This window comes from Semicossyphus pulcher, unplaced genomic scaffold (assembly GCF_022749685.1).
Source record: "Semicossyphus pulcher isolate SPU_LCO1_2020_fin unplaced genomic scaffold, fSemPul1.0.p SCAF_25, whole genome shotgun sequence".
In the NCBI taxonomy this organism is placed as follows: domain Eukaryota; kingdom Metazoa; phylum Chordata; class Actinopteri; order Labriformes; family Labridae; genus Semicossyphus; species Semicossyphus pulcher.
In genome coordinates this window covers 2650144-2670166 of record NW_027211699.1, presented here as the reverse complement: position 1 = coordinate 2670166, position 20023 = coordinate 2650144, and the positions used below count along the sequence as shown (strand labels likewise).

Sequence of the window (20023 nt, the reverse complement as noted above, 5' to 3'; positions counted from 1 at the left end):
CTTTTGTTCCAGGCATCTCAAAAACACTGTCCACACATGAGAACTGATGGGGCATATGGAGCACTCACAGGTTCCTATGTACTGTAGGTAGACTTATTATGTATTTACATACTCTATGGCACCACAACTATTCCTGCAATCCTTCAGTTCAACAATCCATTCAGTCGATGTTTTTCTAACCACTGCCATCAATCTGATTTAAACAATAAAAATGAAAAAAGGGAATTTAAAAAAACTAAAAGAGATAATGACTGCAATATTCTGAACAAGTATTCAGATTCACAATCCGTGCTCCAGTTGTAAAAAGGAAATTTGTCCCATCTTAATAAAACTCTGAAAATGAAAGCATTGAGCAAGGGGCAAAAGCCCCCTGAGGTGCTTTAAAAACCATGATCCAGTTGTCTCCTCCATAGTCCCTGGACTACACTCAGTCTTCAAAATGATGACGTTATACAAGAAGCCATCCCATTTTTTTTATTTTTTATTAATCACTCTTTATTTCTGGGGGTTTTGTTCCCGACCTCTTCTTTTGTTCAGCGTCCCTTTTTTATTATCCTTGATGATGGGGTTAAAAACTAGGCCGAATCTCTCGCTGCTGTAGCTCCATTTTTGTCTCCGGCCTCTCCTCCCCCTTTGTCCTTTTTCTTCCCCCCTCTCTTCTTCTCTTTTTCTAGCCTCTCTTTCTCCTTCCTGAACCTCTCTTTTTCTGCCTTTTCCTTTTCTTTCTTTTCCTTCATTTTTTTCTTCTCGTCTTCCTTTTCCTTCTTCTTGTCTTCTTTGCTCTTCTTCTTCTTCTTTCCCTCCTCCTCCCCAGTTGGGGCGTCAGCCACCTGCGGCACGTCTTTTTTGAAATCAGGACATGGCGGCAGAGGGGCGTTGTTTGCAGTAGGAGAGGGGATTGTCTGAGTAATTTGCTCGGAGACAATCATTGGGGAGGGGGACAGAGTGCTGGGTGGTGGTGGTGCTGTGCTTTGTGTTTGGGCCGAAGAAGCAGGCTGGCCTTGTGCTGAGGCGCCTTCTGAGGCCTGAGCAGACCCGCGTGATGAAGCAGCTGCACCCCCGACCAAGGGGCTCTGAATATGGGGTGCGAGAGGCTTCTGGCCTGCTCCTGGAGGAATGGGAGGTTTATGGGCGGGGCCTTGCCCTGGGCTGGATGTTGCTGCAGGCGGGGAGTGATGCGACAGGCCCTCCATTCCTGACGGCCCTGAGAAGGAGCCCTTCTTGGCTTGCGAATGGAAAGGACCCTTAGACTTGCGGAAGCCAGGAAGCGAGAGGAGGCTGGAAGAAGCCCTGAGGGGTCCTGGCGGAGGAATCGAGCTTCCAAGGAAAGAGAAGCTGCCGCCAGAGCTGATGGAGGCTGCGCGGCGTTTGTACTCAAAGATGGCCCTCGTACCGTGGAGGCGCCGCATTGGCTGATGTGTCAGTTCCCCCCTGGACTCCCTCCACTTCCTTACCTGGATGCTGCATTCCCTCTCTATGAGCGCCTCTGTCACTGGGAGTGTGACAATCTGAATGTCAGATCAGACAGGGACAAAACAGACAGAGGAAGTGAAGATTAGTAGACTGAGCATAGCAGGACTAAGTGACTCATAACTCGTGTTACTGAGTAAAAACAGAAGCAGGTCTATGAAGCCAAGAGAAAGAGACCAACCTCCTGAACCAATAAGTCCTCTCTGATAGTGTCAGGGGAGATGTTCCTTAGACGCTCCATGGTTTCGTACATGCCCTGTAGTTCACGAAGTTTGTCCACAGAGCCAAGCATCTGTTTCAGTAGCACCAGGCCCACACGAAACACTATCTTCACACCTACAGGAAAACACATTAGTCAGGTTTCTGTCAAACTACAGAACAATAATGAAACCTGAATATGCACTTTAAACACGTTTTTATACTTCCTACTACACTTACAACAGGAAAAAAAATGTTCCAACGTCTTCTTAGATAATTGTAACTCATCACTAACTCGAGGCAAATGTGGGTAAACAGAGCAATGAGAGCTGACTTTACATTGTGGATATGATGATGGTACCTTCACAGAAGAACATGTCCCAGACACGCAGTACTGAGCTCCATGGCAAAGTGCGTGAGAAGATGCACATGAACCATTCAGTCATGTAGAGAATCGGGTCAATCTTGAACTTCTTGAGATGGCGGTACGCCATCGGACACGTGCGCCGCAGCAGGGAGAAGAAGATCTCGCCATCCAGTTGGATTGCCTCCTAAAAAGACAGAAATGAAGAGTCAACAAATCTGCCAAAAAAAATCAACAAAAACAGACGCAAGTTAGTTCATTCACTCACCAGTCCAGCGCTGTAGTAGCCAGGAAGGTACTTCTCACATATCTGGACGAGGCACCAAAAAGCTTGCTGGAAAACAAGGTCGAATTATTAGACATTATTATCAAATCATTAGTTGTATTTGTTGTGCATAAAAGATGGCAAGGCTGTGTTGTGATTTAGTTATATATAAAAGTAATTACACACACAGCCTCACTGTCTTTCTGTTATACAGAAAACATCTGCAGTTAAAACTGTGACAACAATAAAACCTTTTAACAGACACCCATCTGTCAGAAAACAAATATGGAAGGTCTATGTGGACTCCTGCTGTAAGGTCATCCCTGCTGTTACAGAGCGATTCAGCTGTAACTTGAGCCCTGTTTGTATCACAAACGTTTGATATATGCAGAACATATTGTACGTTGTTTCAGTCTAGTCAATGTAGTTTCAGCAGTGTCATCAGTTTGCAGTCTGCTTCTATTTATAATCTAGTACGTAACTCAAATTAAATAAGAACCAAATAGTTTTAGCTTGTTTTGCTCGCTTGCACACCCACCCTCTTTTCCTTGTAAGCTGTCTCTTGATTATTGTATCTGCTTAAGGAAGAAAACACAATCTTAAATAAGTACGCTCCAGCCCTCACCTCAGCCGGCATATGCATGAGCAGCACTGCAGCCACGGGAGCCTGGGCCTGGCAGTAGCCCTCGTCAGGCCGGTAGATGGTGTAGGCCTTCAGGATCCGGTACAGATCCTGTTGCCTGCAGGAACAAACAACAAAATGATCCAGTGGCCAAATCCACTAAAATACTTAACCAGTTAATGCAGCTACCTTTGACTCATGAGCTGCACAATGCAAATCAAACTAATGGGATACTGGGTTAAAAAAAGATAATTAAAAGTCTGCAGCTTATGTAGACACTACACCTTCTTTTCTGACATTGTTGGTTTTTGAACTACTAATGGTTCTGCTATTTTTTTCTCTCTTTTCTAATTTACACTTTTTTTTGTTGTATCATGTCATCAACAGACAGGTTTCCCCTAATAAATCATGCATACTTACTAGCCCTTTTAACAAAAAAAAATCAGCAACATTGCCCTTATGAAGTTCTGCTGTTACGCTGCCTTTATACTTTTAAACTGAACCAAACAGCGCTGTTATGTTGCTGTCCCTGTGTGTGATGTTACACACCGTTAAGGCGTTGCCAAAGCAAAAGGGACACGAAGTGTAAATAAACAGTGCAAGCTTCACATACACACAAACAGCGATGTTCCGTCCTGCCGGCTCCGCCATTTACATACACATTGTTTTGCTTCTGTTATTACCTCCACCAATGCGGAACAACTGTGTCCGACAATTCTGCCTCTGTACCTTTTACACAGACTGAAAGGCATAACAGAGGCGCAACAGTCCCGTATTGAACAGGCTGGGTTAAAGGGGTTATTGACAAATAAAGTATATGTACATAGGTACAGACCAGGTAAAGACCCCTGTGGTTGTTTAATTCTTGTGAATCATGGGTGTTTAACTACATGGTGAGTGTTTTTTTTACCCGTGGCCACCACGTGCAGCAAACATCTCATGGAAGGGGAACTGCCTATGAAGATCCTTCTCTATAATGTCCAGCCATTTCGCTTCTCCCTGCTCTCTCTCCAGCTCCTGTAGTGAAAAAGTAGACACAAGGTTTTAAAAAAATTCTTGTTAATTCATAAAGTCAGTTTCCAAATTAGCCCTCATAGGGGATTAGACTGCAAAGCCCTGTATAAGTCAACATTTGAGAGTCTGCCTCAGACAACAAAAACAGTACTAAGCAGACTGCTGGGACCCGGGCCCAGCTGGGGCCAGGCCCCCCTGCAACGTGGACACAGCATGGGCCCTGACAGGCAGGATTACCGGGCCTGATAAGAGGCTTAAAGCTCTTTAGGTCTGCGCCTGCGCACCTATAGCACCCCTGAAGTTGAAATTGCCCTACTCAGCCACAACTTCCCTATACATTTGAGCCAGTTACTAAATCTAAATACTGTAGCTTCTTAACTGTCCTTAAATATTCTCAACCTAGCTAGAACAAACTTTAAGAATGAAGGGAGCTGTTTGAAGAATAAAAGTAACTCAATGTTCATGTTACCCTGTAAGCATATTTGTGGAGGACCATCATAAAAAGAGAACATATCTCTATTTTGTGGTTTCGGTGACATGAGTGTTTTTAAATATATGTGTACAGTTGGAAATATGCATAACGGCTTATGGGAGGAATGTTACCGAATTCTGGCTTCAAAGAAATTTCCCGAAAGTGACCCTCATCTTAGGCACTGTTGGCCTTTTAAAGTCTGTGTTAAAAGATGAATTACTGTGTCTATGTGAATTGATGACTGCATCCTAGACCTCATGCTTTTTTTTGGTTATACTTTGCAGCCTTCCTGTAAAATCCAAAAGACCATATGGTCACAGTGATACCTCAAATTTTCCAGGGTTAGCATCCAGGAGTTCCTTGCTGTTGGACAGCAGCTGCCAGGCTTTAGCTCTGAGAGATGATGGGATCCCCTTCCTACAGCGGATCTTCACCTATAACATAAAAACAAACACATAGGGTATCAGCCTTGGCATTATGTCGGGTATACCAATCCAAATATTTCTGAAAGGCTGACATGCATACCTTTTGGAAGCGATGTTTGACCCACTTATCCCAGTTGTGGAACATATCAAGCCATTTGACCTCCCTCTGTCTAGCAACTTCAATTCGAACTTCCTTTTCCCTGCAATAGTGTAAAATAAAAAATGTCCTCATCAGTGACAGAAACAGGAAGTACTCTTTTTCTTTTCACAATCCTCAACACTGCACTCTCAAATGTTGATATATAGAGATTTGCAAATCTTATCTGATGGCACAAATAAATGACCTAATTTTCACTCTTACATTCATTTGCACAGCCTTATGCTGAATTGCTAAAATAAAGGACATCCTTTACATTGACCAGAATGCACTGCCACTACTGATGGTAAATCAATAACATTTTAATTATTCAACAGTGGAAGAGCAATTAGCTTGCCGGAAAAGTAGAAGAAAATCTGAAAAAGGGGGAGGAAGAGAACAGATGGGTGCGAGGGTTGATACCACAGAGACACACAGTCAGTACATATTGAGTCACAAAAACGCTCTCAGCATTATCTGAGTCAGACCAAAGGGAGATAAAGGATGGACAGATGTGTTTAGTGTGGCAGAGAAAGAGAGGAGGGCAGGAAAGAGGGTGAAGAGAAGAGAGGAAGATCTCTTTGGGGCAGATGGATGACAGAATGAATTAGAGGTTTAGGGGGGCAAAGTGACCGATTAAAAGGAAGATAGACAAGCAGGATTTACATTCATCTGTGTAACCGATGCTTTGGCCATAATCTAATGATGTCTCACATTGCAAATAGCGACTTGTCCACAGGGAAACCTATCATATAAAAGAGTAGTGTCTTTTTCCCATCCTTCAAACAGCCACACCTAAGATGTGTCCAATTAAAGAATCTGTAAGACCTATCTGTGAGACATACTGGAATCACACAGTGGATGATCAATATTTCGCACTGTGGCCGGTGGAGTGAGTCATTAGTTAATGTCCTGATACTTACCCGCTTTCACTGTACTGATTCCCACCAAGGAAGCCGTATTTATCAGTGCGTCTGACAGCCAGGCCATTGATCTCAGAGTCTGAGCCCACAGAGCTGCCATCCTCGCCCAGCCCAGATAGAGACTCCAAAGTCCCCGACATCAGACTCGCTGACTCCAGGTAGCTGAGAGTGTCAGGTGCCGGCCGGGGGTTGGGGTTGGGTAGAGGCAAGGCAGAGGCTGGCTCGTTGATTAGTGGGACAGTAGGGCTGGGGTGTTCTGCTCTGGTGGGGGTGCTGGGCAGTTCTGCTTTTTTCACTTCATTGGGAATCTCCGGCTTTGGAGAAAGCGGAGGAGGCTGACTTTGAGGATTTTGTGCTTGTTCAAGTGGCTGGGGATTCTCCTCTTCAGCTGTAGATGCTGCTGCTGTATCGCGGGATGCAGGAGGCGCAGGTGTGGGATTGGCGGTGGCTTGGGGCTGGCCAGCTGTAAATTGACCATCATCCATGACGGGATTTGGATTGTGAGTAACATGCACATTGGGGTACAGATTAGGACCAGGATTGAGATCTGGAGAGGGGGATGCTATTTGTAATTCACTCTGAGCTGATGTCTCACTTAACAGTGCGTTGGTCTCCGTTTCAGTATTCAAGAGCTCTGCAGCTGCAGGGTCACTGGTCATTGGTTCCTGCTTCAAAGCATGAGCTTCAGTTTCTGTATCTGCCTCTACTGATTCCTCTCTCTGTGGAGCAGGCTCCTGTACCGATAACGTAAGGAGGGTCTCAGCAGTGAGTTTGGGAGGACTTAGGGGTGGTTGGGGAGTCAAGGGAAAACCCCCTAGCTGTGCTGCAGGACGTTTTCCAGTCAAAGTTTTGTCATTGTAGAGGGAAGACTTGGGTGAGGGCATTTCCCTGGCAGACTCTGGAGTAGGGCTGTTGGGAGCAGGAAGCATTGATGAGGATGGAGGGATGGAAGGAGCTGCATGTGGATCACCCAGTGCAGGTGGTGATGGAGATAGGGTGGAGAGTTCAGCCATGGTTCCACTCATATCTCTCCTTTATAAAGAGAGAAAGAAAGTGGAGGTAAGTTTGCTTTTGCCAAAGAAACAGCTACAGTTCTGTCAAACCAGTTATAATAAACAAAACCTGAACATAAACATTCACTTAGCATAATTTACAATTTATAGAGATGCAAACATTATTATTAACAAGCCAACAACCATGGAATTTTAAAGTTATAACTACTTTCTCTTCTTAAAACTAGGTCATGTTAATTCTTGGGAGACAATATGTATATACTTAAACATGCCATGTTCAGCTTTTCCAACCCCAAACAATTCTTTACCGGTTATACTTGTAACTTAAATGTGACATTCAGGTGTATTGCTTGTGCCGATAATAATGTTTACAGCAAGTAATGTATCAAGCTATATTTCCTCTCCTGCCACATAGAAACGAAAATCATACATACATGGGCGCCATTAAGCAACTTTATTTCAGGAAAGCACTTGAAGCATTCAACTCTGCCCTCAGCAAACATCACACTTAACAATCAATAAACTATGACTATATCAACTATAACATTTCGCTTTACAACAGTGCTACATTAGCAGTCTGGCCAGCGTGACAGTAAAACATAACTGTTGACAGAGAAATAACCGTTTCTTCTAATAATGTACCGGTACAATTGCATTTAACATGAATAACAAAGCACCCCGACAACCATGGTGATCCAGCCGTTTGCTGACGAAGCAGGTTAATGCCTGCTGTAGTTGTTCCAAACGGCTATCGGTTAAATGCTAGCAGCTCATAACATCAGCCACTTTGTTGTCATATCCTCTCTAGAGGCCTCTCTCGGGCCGTCTCAACTTCCCGATTCAGCACACAGAAGCAATTGTTTACTAATAGCTAATAGTCAACACCCTCACAGCCTGCCAGGCCCTGGCCGAGCAGCGGCCACGGCCTTGTCCACCCCAATGCCCCGGTCAATTACAACTTATACTCCGCAGCACAACTCACCCACGACCGGTGTGTCACTGTGATCCGTCCGCCTGGATAGCCAGGTGGTTCCTGTTCGCACGTCTCCCCGCCACAGCTCCGGTTCCGCAACCTCCTCCGTAAAATGAAAAGAAAACAAAGCTATACCGGAGAAGGAACCGTTGAACTGGGTGAGGACCGAGAAGAGCGAATGTCCTGCTACCGATGAGGTAGCTGGCTAAGTTACCAGCTAGCTAAGTTAGCTTATTTTAGCCTAATGTAACTATTAGCATTAGCGCCGATAGTGTCCTGTTTCTATTAGCCTAGCTAGCAAGATGAATGTTCGTTACAACGGTAAGAAATTCGGACTAGCTGCACCCATTTTCACCAAATACACGCAACCCTCTAAATAGTTTTAATTCAGACACAAAAATGATATTCTTTGTTAATTTATCCAAACGCAGCGGTAGGGGTACATCCAACACCCGCAGCCTGCATTTCCTACTGACAGCTACGTGCGTGTTCCCGACAACATTGTCGAGAACACGCACGCACCCCGCACGGGAGCCTCCCTTCACCAGCAGAAATATGCTAACTCAATGCATTTTGCATTATACGCTAACACTTCTTTAAATATTTTTTCCCCCCTCTGATGTAATTTGATTTTACAATAACCACACACATTTATTACAGTATCCCTTACAGTCCAAGCATGGATATGTATTTATTTTTTATATATTTATTTATTTATTTATTTATTATTTATTTGTAAAGCACCCTTAACAAAGAAGTTTCATGAAACGAACAAAAGTGTTACTTTAAATCTAGAAAAAGACAAGACAATTCCCAAATTTAAAATATAATGACATGGAACATAAATACATCATAATAACAAAAACGCCGAAATATCAGTCAACTCTGTACACCTACGTGCAGTCAAAGTTACACCAGCAGATGGCGCAATCCCCTTTAATAATACGCCTTTTTTAGATTCATGTTTACAGATGTGATCAATTAACTTGTGAATGTAGAAATCACCAGTATTATGCTGTAGGCCTATTTAAGAAGACAACACAATAGATACGTCTTAACTACCAAAGTCCCAAACTTTAATTGTTCTGTTTTGTTTTCTTTTGTTTTGGGAGGTGGTGAAATGTTTAGCTTGGGGATAATGAGTCATTTCTCTGTTTCCCTTTGTAACTAGCGGGCGTGTTGAAATGTTTTGAGGATTGCCATGGAAAACCACAGAAATGGGGGACACCCAGGCAAACTGGAACGACGTCAAGACATTATGAAAGGGAACTCCCTCATACTTAGTCTTACTCATATAATAAATGCTGTCCAGCTGGTTGTCATAGAATCTAAAGACAAGTTTCCACAATAGTATGGAGTGGAACTCAACCCTTTGCACTGTGGGTAAGCACAGTTCGTTGTCTCCATGGACAACCAGGGGTGGGGAGCTCCAAGTAACCACATGTACTGTATATGGTAATGACACATGTGCACATTGAAACAAAACTAATCTTTAGTCAGGTCTTCACAGGCTGAACAATCTTTCATTATTACATTCACTGCACATCATGATAATTACATAAAGCACTCGGATCAGTTATGTAAAAAAAAAACAGGAAAATGCTGCTTCTCCCTGCCACGTAACATAGTGCAAAATAAAAACAAAGCCACATAGAATATAATAAATTATCTTTAATAAAAATTTAAAAAAAAAACAACTACATGCAATATATTTCTCAAAATGTTATTACAAAAATGTATACACTGTTTAAATTATGTAAAATGAGATATTGATATCAATAACATATATTACTTAAATACATATATTCAGACCATATTCATGTAGTTAATGCCTGTAAATTGTGTTTACATTGGTCACAATCAAAAAGTTAAGAATGTTTATTATGTAAATACATTCTCAACAAAATGTAGTAAATGGTTGTATTCATCAAACATTCTTGAAACCAATCCAGTGGAATTCAAAAATACATCCTTATTTGTTTAACAAGGATTTCCACATATTTGCCTCATCTGAACAAATGCTTTTATTATGTTTCCTGTATAACTAAACTACAAATGTTATACTTCGGTATTTCACAAATATAACAATATAATGAAATTATCTTTATTCACCATAAATACTGTGCTTTCTCTGCTATATGCTGCCACCTAATAGCTTGACACTCCTTTACAAATACATCTGGAGTTGTGCATGTCTATGTAGCAGCTTCTGATGGGTGTTGCAGTAGTTGGGGTCCAATTAAGAGTTTTTGGGGTTATCCAGAGGGAATGTGTCGACCCATTTCTGTGTGCGGGCACGACATTGATCCCAGTCGTAAAGAGGGAGGTACTGAAAGTGGCGCTGGGCTTTGTCTGTGGAGACAGTGAAGGAGGTACTAGCAACGGCGAATGTGTAACCATTCAGCAACGGTGTGTAGTTAGTAAAGGGGCTAAGTATCCAGCGTAGAAGGTCATTAAATATAGCCAGGAACCATAGTGCAAGAGAGGGCATGCGGACCCTTCGGAAATTAAATGCAGAGAGGAACAGCATGTTGAAATTCTCGTAGCTCTCGTAGGGTGAATCATCGTAGCAAAAGAAAGCTTCACCTTCAACCGTCTGTGGGCGCTCTCTCAGGGCTCGGGCTGCAAGTACATGCATCCATGCCACATTGCCTAGTAACACAAACAAGTGGGAGAATAACAGATTGAATGAGCAGTATTTAAAAATACTTTGGCAGTAAAAGTGCTTGAGTGTCAGAAAAGGAGACTCATGTCTTGTTGTCACTACTGTTATTTTCACCCTTACACAGTTACAAACCATTTCATTTTTTTATTTCTAAACAGTAACATTAGTTATTAGATGCTGAATTCCTGACTTATACTAAGTACTGTATAAGAATGAGAGACGGTAGTAGATACCTATCAGCACCAAACTATCCTTGGATCTGTTAGTAATAAATGTTTGTATTTGGTAAAATAAAGTCTTAAAAACTGAACATACACGGTTTTCTCTCTTCCAGATATCTAGCTCAGGTACTTGTTGAGTTTAGTTTATTACAATATTGTCTAAGTGGGTAATAATCTTGACTTTAACCAGTGCTGTTGTAAAAGTAAAAATATATCCCTTAAATCCCTGAGAATGTGCGTAATTACATCACTTGAGTGAGTTTTGTTTGTTGCTTTATACCTCTGACCACATTTCAGTGACAACATCCTTAACGTCACAAGTGCATGTTACAATTTTCAAAAATCTACAGTGTAGCATGTACTAATAGGGAACCTGCATCCTCTATAGTTAAGGTTTACAAGGACCTAATATGGGCTAGCCACACTGCTGTGGTTGTTAAGAAAGCCCACTGTTGACTGTTACTCATGCTCACATGCAGGTTCTGTTACTCATTATTTGGTAAAAAGCAACAGATGAACAACAACTTGCAAGTACGAAAAATATCATGTTGAGGCGAATTTAAAATGAGTTATTGAATGATGCGTTCATACTGCCATGAAGATGCTGGCTGTTACATGGGATTACACCCACTAATCATGTTTGTCATGTTCTACTATCTGTTAATCTGATGTTACAGAACATTTGCTTTACACTCATTTATAAGCAGTTATTGAGGAGTAAAATTAAGAAAGTTTCAGTGTATTTTATTTTGTTGTCTGGACTAGTAGAAGTGTAAACTCTCAAATACAAAGACTTTCTGACTCTGAAAAACTGTTCTTCTGCTTTCGGCCCTGGTGTGAAAATAAGGTTTTAACAGGTTCTTCTTTTCAATTGGCTTTACCGACCTTTGCTTTTACAGTTAAAATAGAACAGAGGCTCATTATCAGGTTACATTGAAGAGACTTGCCTTTAAAGTTGTGATTAAGACTCATAAAAAGTAATTTTACCTGCATAAACACGCCCATGTTCAGTTTCGTCTGGGACACCCCCGATGATCAAACCCCCTCTTTGAGCGCCCTGCTTGTAGAAGTCCTTAATTAGCTCGTGCCCCTCACCATAAATCCCCGTCGGCCTCAGAGAGCATGTGTATAAACACTTTCCACCCTTCACCTGGACGGGAGACAAAAGCAGGATTTGTTGTATTGAATCAGACAGGAGGCGCACAGAAAAGTAAAAGCAAGGGTTAGATTCTGTTAGAATTGTGAATAGCTTGAGTAACAACACAGCAAGACCACAGGGGAATGAGCTAGCATTCTGTGGCAAAGTTGCAAAAGAAGTATTTTTGTGATGCCATTTCCAGGCCAAACGGACACAAGACAATTGCAAAACACAGCTCGGCTTTTAGAATGTGTTAACCAAGTTATACTCAGCATTACACTACTCATTTATATATCGTAATTAACATATCTGGATGCCAAAAAATACTTTTTCAATTGTCAATCTGCAGATTTTATCAGTTCCATTGCATCATTATGCTTTTATAATTCTTATATTAACAGTGTTGTTTACGGTTTAAGTGTCCACAGTGTGCCTGTAAAGTGTTCCCAACAGTTAAACGTGCTTTCATAAATCTGCCTTACTGTTCTTTGGCTCCAAAATGTTACCTCTCTAGAGAATGTAGAACACATTTATTGATCAAATGAATATTGTAAAACCTTGGTACCTTGGTGCCATTAGCTTCAAGCACTATTTTCTCTGCCTTTGCCTTGCTCTTTGGATAGGGCATAGTGTGGTACACATTGTAGGGTGTGTCTTCGTTGCCCCTGTAGAGAAAGAAACAAACAGTCAGTGGAGCACTCAGGAGAAAGCAGAACGTGTTTTCTTGACCCTTCCACATGCATGAGAGGAATGTGTTTGAATGAGGCCAAATGGAAAACTGTAGCTCAGAGAGGAGACTTGCCCAGGCAGAGGGAGGGAAATATACAGAGAGATTAAAGCGGACATAAATCATAAAATTAAGTAGACTTTTATGTAGCCGTGGATCCTTTTTGTGACCTTCATCTCAGCTTGTTTGCATTTAAAGTTCTCGGGCAGACAAGAACAGACAAAGGTTAATTCTTAGACGCTGACAACATCTTGTGTTACAAACCCAGAAAGAATTCCATTAATCGCAGGTACGGCTGAAGCTACGTACGTGCAAACCCAAATGCACGTGCAATCAAACATACACACAGCATGTAAAAGAATGCAATGACTCTCGCTCATGGCAGATGGATGCTGGAAGTTTGCCATAAATAACATTTTTGATTCGCCTGGATTCCAAACCCTTAAATCCGACCGCAGAAATCAAATTGATCACTGATTGCAAATGGAAGAATATGGAAGCTACAATATGAATATGGAAGCTTGTGGAAGCTACTTTTGACCCACAACTTAATCCAATAACGATATTTTTCTATTCACTGCGATTATCTTTCAAAGCAGAACTTTGTGTTTTAGATTTTGCAGCATTTTCAACCTCTTCCCAGACCACAACTGGCTTCCATTAATTTCCATAAAGTTCGATGATAAACTTAAAGTACAGTTTTATAAAGAAATGTTAAAGCTACTGTGAGGAACCTTTATTTGGCGTCATTCTTGCTGACTCCTGTGGACAAAATAGTACGCCTGATTTCTTGTGGGTCTTGTCCTTTATATGTGTAAGTACATATTTCTGATGAAAAACCTCACCCTGCTTCCTAGTTACAGTCAAACCTATGATGTAAAAACATGAAACAGCAGCGTGCTGTTAATCACCTCAACTGACACCAACCCCTTGGCAACTCTAACAGGCATTAAAAATAACTACATAGATATAGTCAATATTCATGCTGATAGTCTGGTTTTTGTATGTCATATAGAGGTATAAGTATGGATTTCCGAGCTTTAAGTATTACAGTTAGAACGACTGTCAGCCAGAAAACAAAAGATGCTTCCCCCCTCCTGTGCATTCCCATAAATCGTCTCACAGTGTTTGTCACGCTACTCCCTGTACATATACTGAATAAACACAGGGAGACAGAGACAGACTCTCTGTTTGTCATCTCCGTCTTTCTGCTTGCACGCTTGTTTTTGTTGTTTTGTTTCCGTGCATCCTTTCACCAAAACATTCCCCTAGTATTCAGGAAAGAGCAGTGCACGCTCTTGAATGATGCAGACATCCTCGGAAACAGACGGTGCTTAGAAACAGCGTGCAATCCAAATGACCGCTGACAGAGGGCCGCTGATGCAGCAGTAATCAGGCCAAAATGCAAATGTGTACAGCCATGAATACAGGGCTTAAATGCAAATGCCTTAGGCTTTGTCAACAGAGTACCCTAACCCTAAGCCTAGCGGCAAAATTAATAATTAACAAAAACAACACTGCACAGGAGTGTTGTGTTAGAAAACTTAAACTCATGCTTTAGACAATAATAGCCACTAAGCAGCAGGGGTATTTTTGCATAATGACATGCAACCAGTAAATTGTGTCTGGAGATAAGGCTGTAGATGTGTTGCCGGAGGCAGCCAGAACAGAACAGAGGGAAAATATAACATCAGTGTGACGTAAAAACAAGCCCCCTGTCTTTGTCATTCTAGTTTTTTTTTCTAAAGGAGTTAAGAACCACCTTGATAAGATCACTGGAGCTCTGAATAATGTATGTTCTGTCTCCACCCAATCATATCTTTTCTGTTCAGGCCTTGTGTTTATCACTGTGGTGCATTCAAGAGAATGAAGGGAATGGATACAAGATAGTGACCACAGAATGGTTAGTGAAAGAGCCAAAGCATTTCCCAAAACTGAGAGAGAAGCCACGTATGCTCGAAGAGAAAAACACTTGGTCTTTCACGCTTGTCAGCAGATAGATTTAAACAGTGTTTAGAAACAGGTAAACATTATGTTATATATTTTGAGCTTCACCTGACGAAGTGGTCTCCTTTGATGTTGGGGCCGATCACTTCCATGCTGCTCGTGTAGAGCAGTGACTGGATGCCACACTCCACACAGGCATTTATCACATTCTCCGTTCCTGAAAAGAGAGAAAACATCGGCGATGAACCATTTTTTTGGCTCACATTCTCAGTCCATCAAAGCCACAACTGCTTTTGAAAAGGTCGGCTATGTTTTCAGAGTTTGCCACATAGGGAAGTGTTAACTGCTCCTTCCTCACCACAACTACTGAACAAAATGAATGCCTTGAAATTAAAATCAGCCCATAAGGGAATTGCATGATGAACAGGAAATTCATTTAAAGGAGGGAAGAGACCATGTGTTTTTTATTACGCTGAGAGGAAGAAAACACATCTTCCCCAAACCTGGGCTTGATTAATGAAAGTGGACATGTGGTGGAATTAAATATAGTCATTGCAAAGAGGAGACTTCTTATCACTGTAGATAATACTTCAAAAGGTCTTTCCAGTTTTCCATATTAAGACTCTGGGACTTGAAGTCCCACTTAGGTCACAGAGGGAGTAAAGGAGAGGAGGACGAGGTTTACACACTGAAAAAATTACATGTTGTCCAGTTTGGCAGAGGATGAAAAACAGCCCAGTAGAGAGTGTGCTGGACTGTACAGGAATGATAATTCCTTCCTCACATTAACTTGCTATCTCAACTATGCAGCATCTGTTAGAGAGCAGACAGACATGGAAAAAACATCCATACAATTACCATACGAAAACCTAGATGCTAGATTCACAGTACTAGACGCGTTGAAGTTTTGACCTTTTGAAGGACCTACATGAAAATATGTAAATGTTCTGTCGAGGTTTAAAAACATAAAACTTGTCTCAAAGTCTACTCCTGTAACAGATGTCTCTGGCACTTGACATGCCTGAAGATCTGAATCTGACCACTGTCTCACAAGGGGGGTTAAAATCTCTGGTATGTTCTCAAGCCTAAGGCCAGAAAACACAGAGCTAAAGTAGATTTTACCAGTGTCTTCATAAAGTATAAAGCTGTCTTCAAACTTCCTCCACCTGTAGTTAGTACAAATTCCGAGTAGCAGAGTGAGACTTGTCTCTGTTACCAGGGAAAAAGGGAGTTAACGGTAATCTGAAACAAAAAGTAACAAAGACATTGTAAACCCTTTGAGACCAAGGCTTGGCTGATAATATCACATTCTTGTGATACTGTACAAGAATCTAGACTGAACCACCCCGTGGAACAGAGATCAAAACAAACCACTCCCTTTTGTACTGGTCTTCATACGAGTGAATATCGTTTACATTTTCACTTTGTGAAGTTTCTTGGTTTGTTATCCGCATGTAAAATTCCACTTCATAAGGATATCCTCTAGATGTCCTCTGCATGAAGGCAGCAGCAGCAATTGCAGCACGATATCTGAAAACAAGCCCCTTATGTAGCTTTTAGTATTAAGTAGAAACCAGTCCCACCAGGAATGGGCTCAATGACAGGCATTCTTAGTCCGTAAAGTCCTTCAAAAATCCCCCAAAGCAGGACAAGGTGTAGGTTTCCACTGTTTTGTGGTTTCCCGAAATAAAACATTGATCAAAGTGAAACACCCATAGATGTTTCCTCTACATCCTTTTCCTTGTTAACTCCACCAAAGGGTTGTTGTTTGCTTTTCTGTTTGGAAGGGTTTAGCACGGGCCAAAGAAAAGGCAACACATTTTGTGTATCGGGCTCTGACTCACAAACAAGCAAGAATATTAATTGAATTGAAATCTTGGTTTTGGAAATATCCATATCCTGAGCTAGCTTTGCATGTTGTACAAGGCTGGACTACTGGCCTTGACAGAGGTTTCTGTCCTCTGTGTTCTTTGTGTTATCATTCGATCAGCATGCCCTTGAAGTCTCACCTATGACGTTGACAGAGTGGATCACAGTCTCAGGGACTCTGTGCCAAACGTCCACCAAGCTTGCACTGTGGATAACAACATCAACCCCACGGGAGGCCTCCAACACGCTGCTGTAGTCTGTGATGTCCCCCTGGATGACCACCACCTTTGTTGACTCTGAGAGAGGGACAGGAAGAGACAGTCAGAACTGTGACATGCAATACATGCTCTTGAATCAGGGCATGCTTTCCTATGAACTTTACAAAGGCAGTTAAATAAACAGGAAAAACAGGAAGAATTTCCTCACTTGTTTACCTAGAGGTTACAAAACTAATTTACATTTTCACAGAAGATAACAATGCAACTATGTCTTGCATCATGTTTAAATTATCTGGATCATCTTTCATCTTCCAAGTCCTGTTCTATTATGGTATGTCTGTATCTTTATAGCCAAACATGTAGTTGTTTTGTACATTGTGATAATGTACATTTTCTGGAAATTCAGTTTAGATACAATCGTTTTTCAAAAAAACCCACACAGAACATGTGTTTTTCAGCTTACCCATCATCTTCCCACCCAACTCTCACCCACACCGGCTTTGTGGGATTTCATTATGTCTTTCATTTATGTAACAATGTTTTAGTCTCCTCATAGTAAATTAAGGTCGTGCACCTGTGGTTTATCTTAGATTTAATGCACCGTCCTTGACAAACTGATAACAAGGGACGAGGGAAGCATTTAGCTGGCATGGAAAGGGACTGGACTTTTGAACATTGAGTTGAGAACCTGTTGCAAATCAAACACTCGTTGTGAAGTCTGCGTTCCTCTCTGTTTTTTTACCAAGTACGCAGATGTTTATTAGAGATTTCAGTTCCCACTAAATCACGTCAGCTTTAACTTCGGCCACACACAACTCCTGATCTCAATTTCCCTGTGCTGTGAGGCCTTCAGTGACAGGCCTTTTACTGACGCTGTAACTGTTAACTGATATGTCAGGGGCCCAAAGAGCCCTTCATCAATAGCAGGCCTCAGTCCAGTCGAACAATAAATGCTGAAAGCTGAACAAAGCCTTTTCCACTGTGGCAATGGAGTTGCCATTAACGGTTGGGTGCAGTCCTGACATAAGTGAGGAAAAATGCTTGCTGCTGTGGTAACACTGTTTCTTATGTAATCTATAACTTGCCTTCTCACTGGGGAAAAAAATCAAGCTTAATTTTTGATTCATTTATTTTGTGTAGTTTTTTCCCATGTCAGAGTGAGAGAGCATGTGACCCACCTTCGGGCACAACACACCCATATCCCGTTCTCATGTTATCCACAGTTGGAAACAGTAACAACAGTTACAAACAAATGATACAATGACAGGTCTCGACGTCTTTATCCTGCTACAGGATATGTGTGGGAGTAGGCTATCCTGGATTCACCGCACAGCTGTCATCACTGCAGACTGACTCTGTGGCATGTAGTGGCAGAGTTTTTCAAGTTATTGTTACCATAGTCAATATTAGTATAATACATTGTAGGTCTGTGAAAGAAAGTGAAGCAAACTGACATTATTCCACATACGTGCTGTCGCTGCTGCAAACCAGTTCCAAAGACTTACATTTCATTAAAGCACGAGCTCTAATAGTATATGTATTAATGCCGAATTAAAGAAAAACGTATATAAACTTAGAAACGACATTGGCTCTTGATTGTCTTGCTATGTAACCTTGCCGATATGGGATAAAACTTGCACAGAAAACCACATAGCGTTCTGCCTGTCGCGAACCAACAGCCTTCGATCGTCTTACCCGTGCTGAGTCCATTTAAAGTTGAATCTATGTGTTTGTCAAACACCCGAATCTCCACCAGCTTGTCCTCCTTTTCCGACAAAACCCTCAGTAGGTGCCTGCCAAGGAAACCGCATCCCCCGGTAATCAGATACACGAGACCCTGCCGGTTGTCAGACATACTGCGCGACTCAGATGCAGTGAGACGCTGTAAGCCCGTTAGCAGGCAGCCACTGCTCTTTATAAACTCCGAGCGAGAACGGGGAGTGGTTTTTTTATTTGCAAACCTTTATTGGTAGGCTGTATAGAGAACAGGCGCATGACAGGCACGCTTCTGCCTGCACATAGCAGCTATAATTACGTGACTCAAAGCAGGGACATTGCGAAAACAATGTTTAATCCCTTTTAAAGAAAAAATATGCAATACAACGAAGTTGGAACAACTTTCTGATAGGATATACTGTATATTAACCAACTTTACAGTTCCACAAATGAAAAAAATAACATTTCAAATCGCTGAATTTAATTACAAAAATGATCTCATTATGTATTATATTATAATCATAGGATAACTGTTATTTAATTGTTGACAAATTAATGGAGATTGTTTGCCAAGCTTAAATTTTCAAAACCTGGCAACCCAAAAGTTTGCTTATGATCAATCTATGAAGCATTTGTTGATGATTTATTAACTTTTAATTGAACTATTAATTAAAATCTAAAACCTCATAATATTGAGTTCCTTATTAGAAGTAAAAAAAAAAAACATGAATAATCCTTAGAGGAGAAAATCTAAATACTTTGGTTATCACCGGCTTTGTTAAAAGTTATGTTTCTATCCCATAGCTGGAGGCACATGCAACATTGGATGCAGCTTTTTCTATGTATGTGTGGACAAAGCAACTGTTATTAAGATTTTTGCAACTTTTACTTTGGAAACAAAGTATTTGATATTAAGTTAGCACTTAATATATCTTTTCTACAAGATCCCCTTGCATAATATCCTCACAAATATCATTTGTTTGGAGGGCTCCCTAGTTTAAAAATACAGTGTAATATATGTTCTGACCCAACGTGGCATTTTCTATGATTACATTAGAATATTCATACATTGCAGGGATATCTAGGCCTATCTCTGTGTCTAGTTGATGGGCCCTAGATGTTTAAAATGTAAAAACAATATGTTTCTAATAGAGGTAGCAATGTTATATTTTGAAAATCATCTGGAACTGATTTTATCCTTTAGTTTTTGTTCTGCTCTTAAAAGTTGTTATGTTATTTACACTCATAGTTCATGGGTAACATTTTGTCCTTAAACTACAGCCAAATTAACTGCCAAGACACACCAAACACTTGAGGGTGACACATAAACAAAGGACAACTAATTAAATTAAAAATAGGTGGAGGCAAACACCATGATTCACAGTGACAGTAAGCACACACACTAATTGGTGTCTTCTTCATACTTGTGTGAACTGAATGAGATTACTATGCCGGGCAGGTTTCAACAAGATCCACAGTCATGCTATTGCAGATCTGTGTTGCTCTACATCATGTTAGACACAGCAGAGCTTTGAACTAATTGCTCACATCAGCATGCTAACATGCTCACAATGATAACGCAAGTTGATGTTTGGAAGATATAATGTTAACAATCTAGTCAAATTCAACTGAGGCTGATGTGAATGT

The 20023-nt window shown here is 41.2% G+C and overlaps 2 protein-coding genes across 2 annotated transcripts; both read right to left on the bottom strand.

Moving 5' to 3' along the window:
- Positions 1–468: 468 nt before the first annotated feature.
- tbc1d10b (TBC1 domain family, member 10b) lies at positions 469–8319 on the bottom strand. Its single transcript, XM_069675914.1, has 10 exons — positions 7885–8319; positions 5890–6921; positions 4931–5030; positions 4732–4839; positions 3830–3936; positions 2923–3037; positions 2301–2366; positions 2030–2219; positions 1652–1806; positions 469–1508 (listed from the first exon to the last, which is right to left on the bottom strand). The coding sequence occupies exons 2-10, from the start codon at positions 6912–6914 to the stop codon at positions 576–578; spliced, it is 2799 nt and encodes a 932-aa protein (XP_069532015.1). The 5' UTR covers positions 6915–6921; positions 7885–8319; the 3' UTR covers positions 469–575.
- Positions 8320–9622: 1303 nt separating this feature from the next.
- On the bottom strand, positions 9623–18529 carry hsd3b7 (hydroxy-delta-5-steroid dehydrogenase, 3 beta- and steroid delta-isomerase). The gene is made up of 6 exons (XM_069676424.1): positions 18356–18529; positions 16583–16738; positions 14682–14790; positions 12465–12564; positions 11749–11911; positions 9623–10527 (listed from the first exon to the last, which is right to left on the bottom strand). Exons 1-6 carry the CDS (start codon positions 18513–18515, stop codon positions 10115–10117), a joined length of 1101 nt encoding a protein of 366 aa, XP_069532525.1. The 5' UTR covers positions 18516–18529; the 3' UTR covers positions 9623–10114.
- Between the last annotated feature and the right edge of the window lie 1494 nt (positions 18530–20023).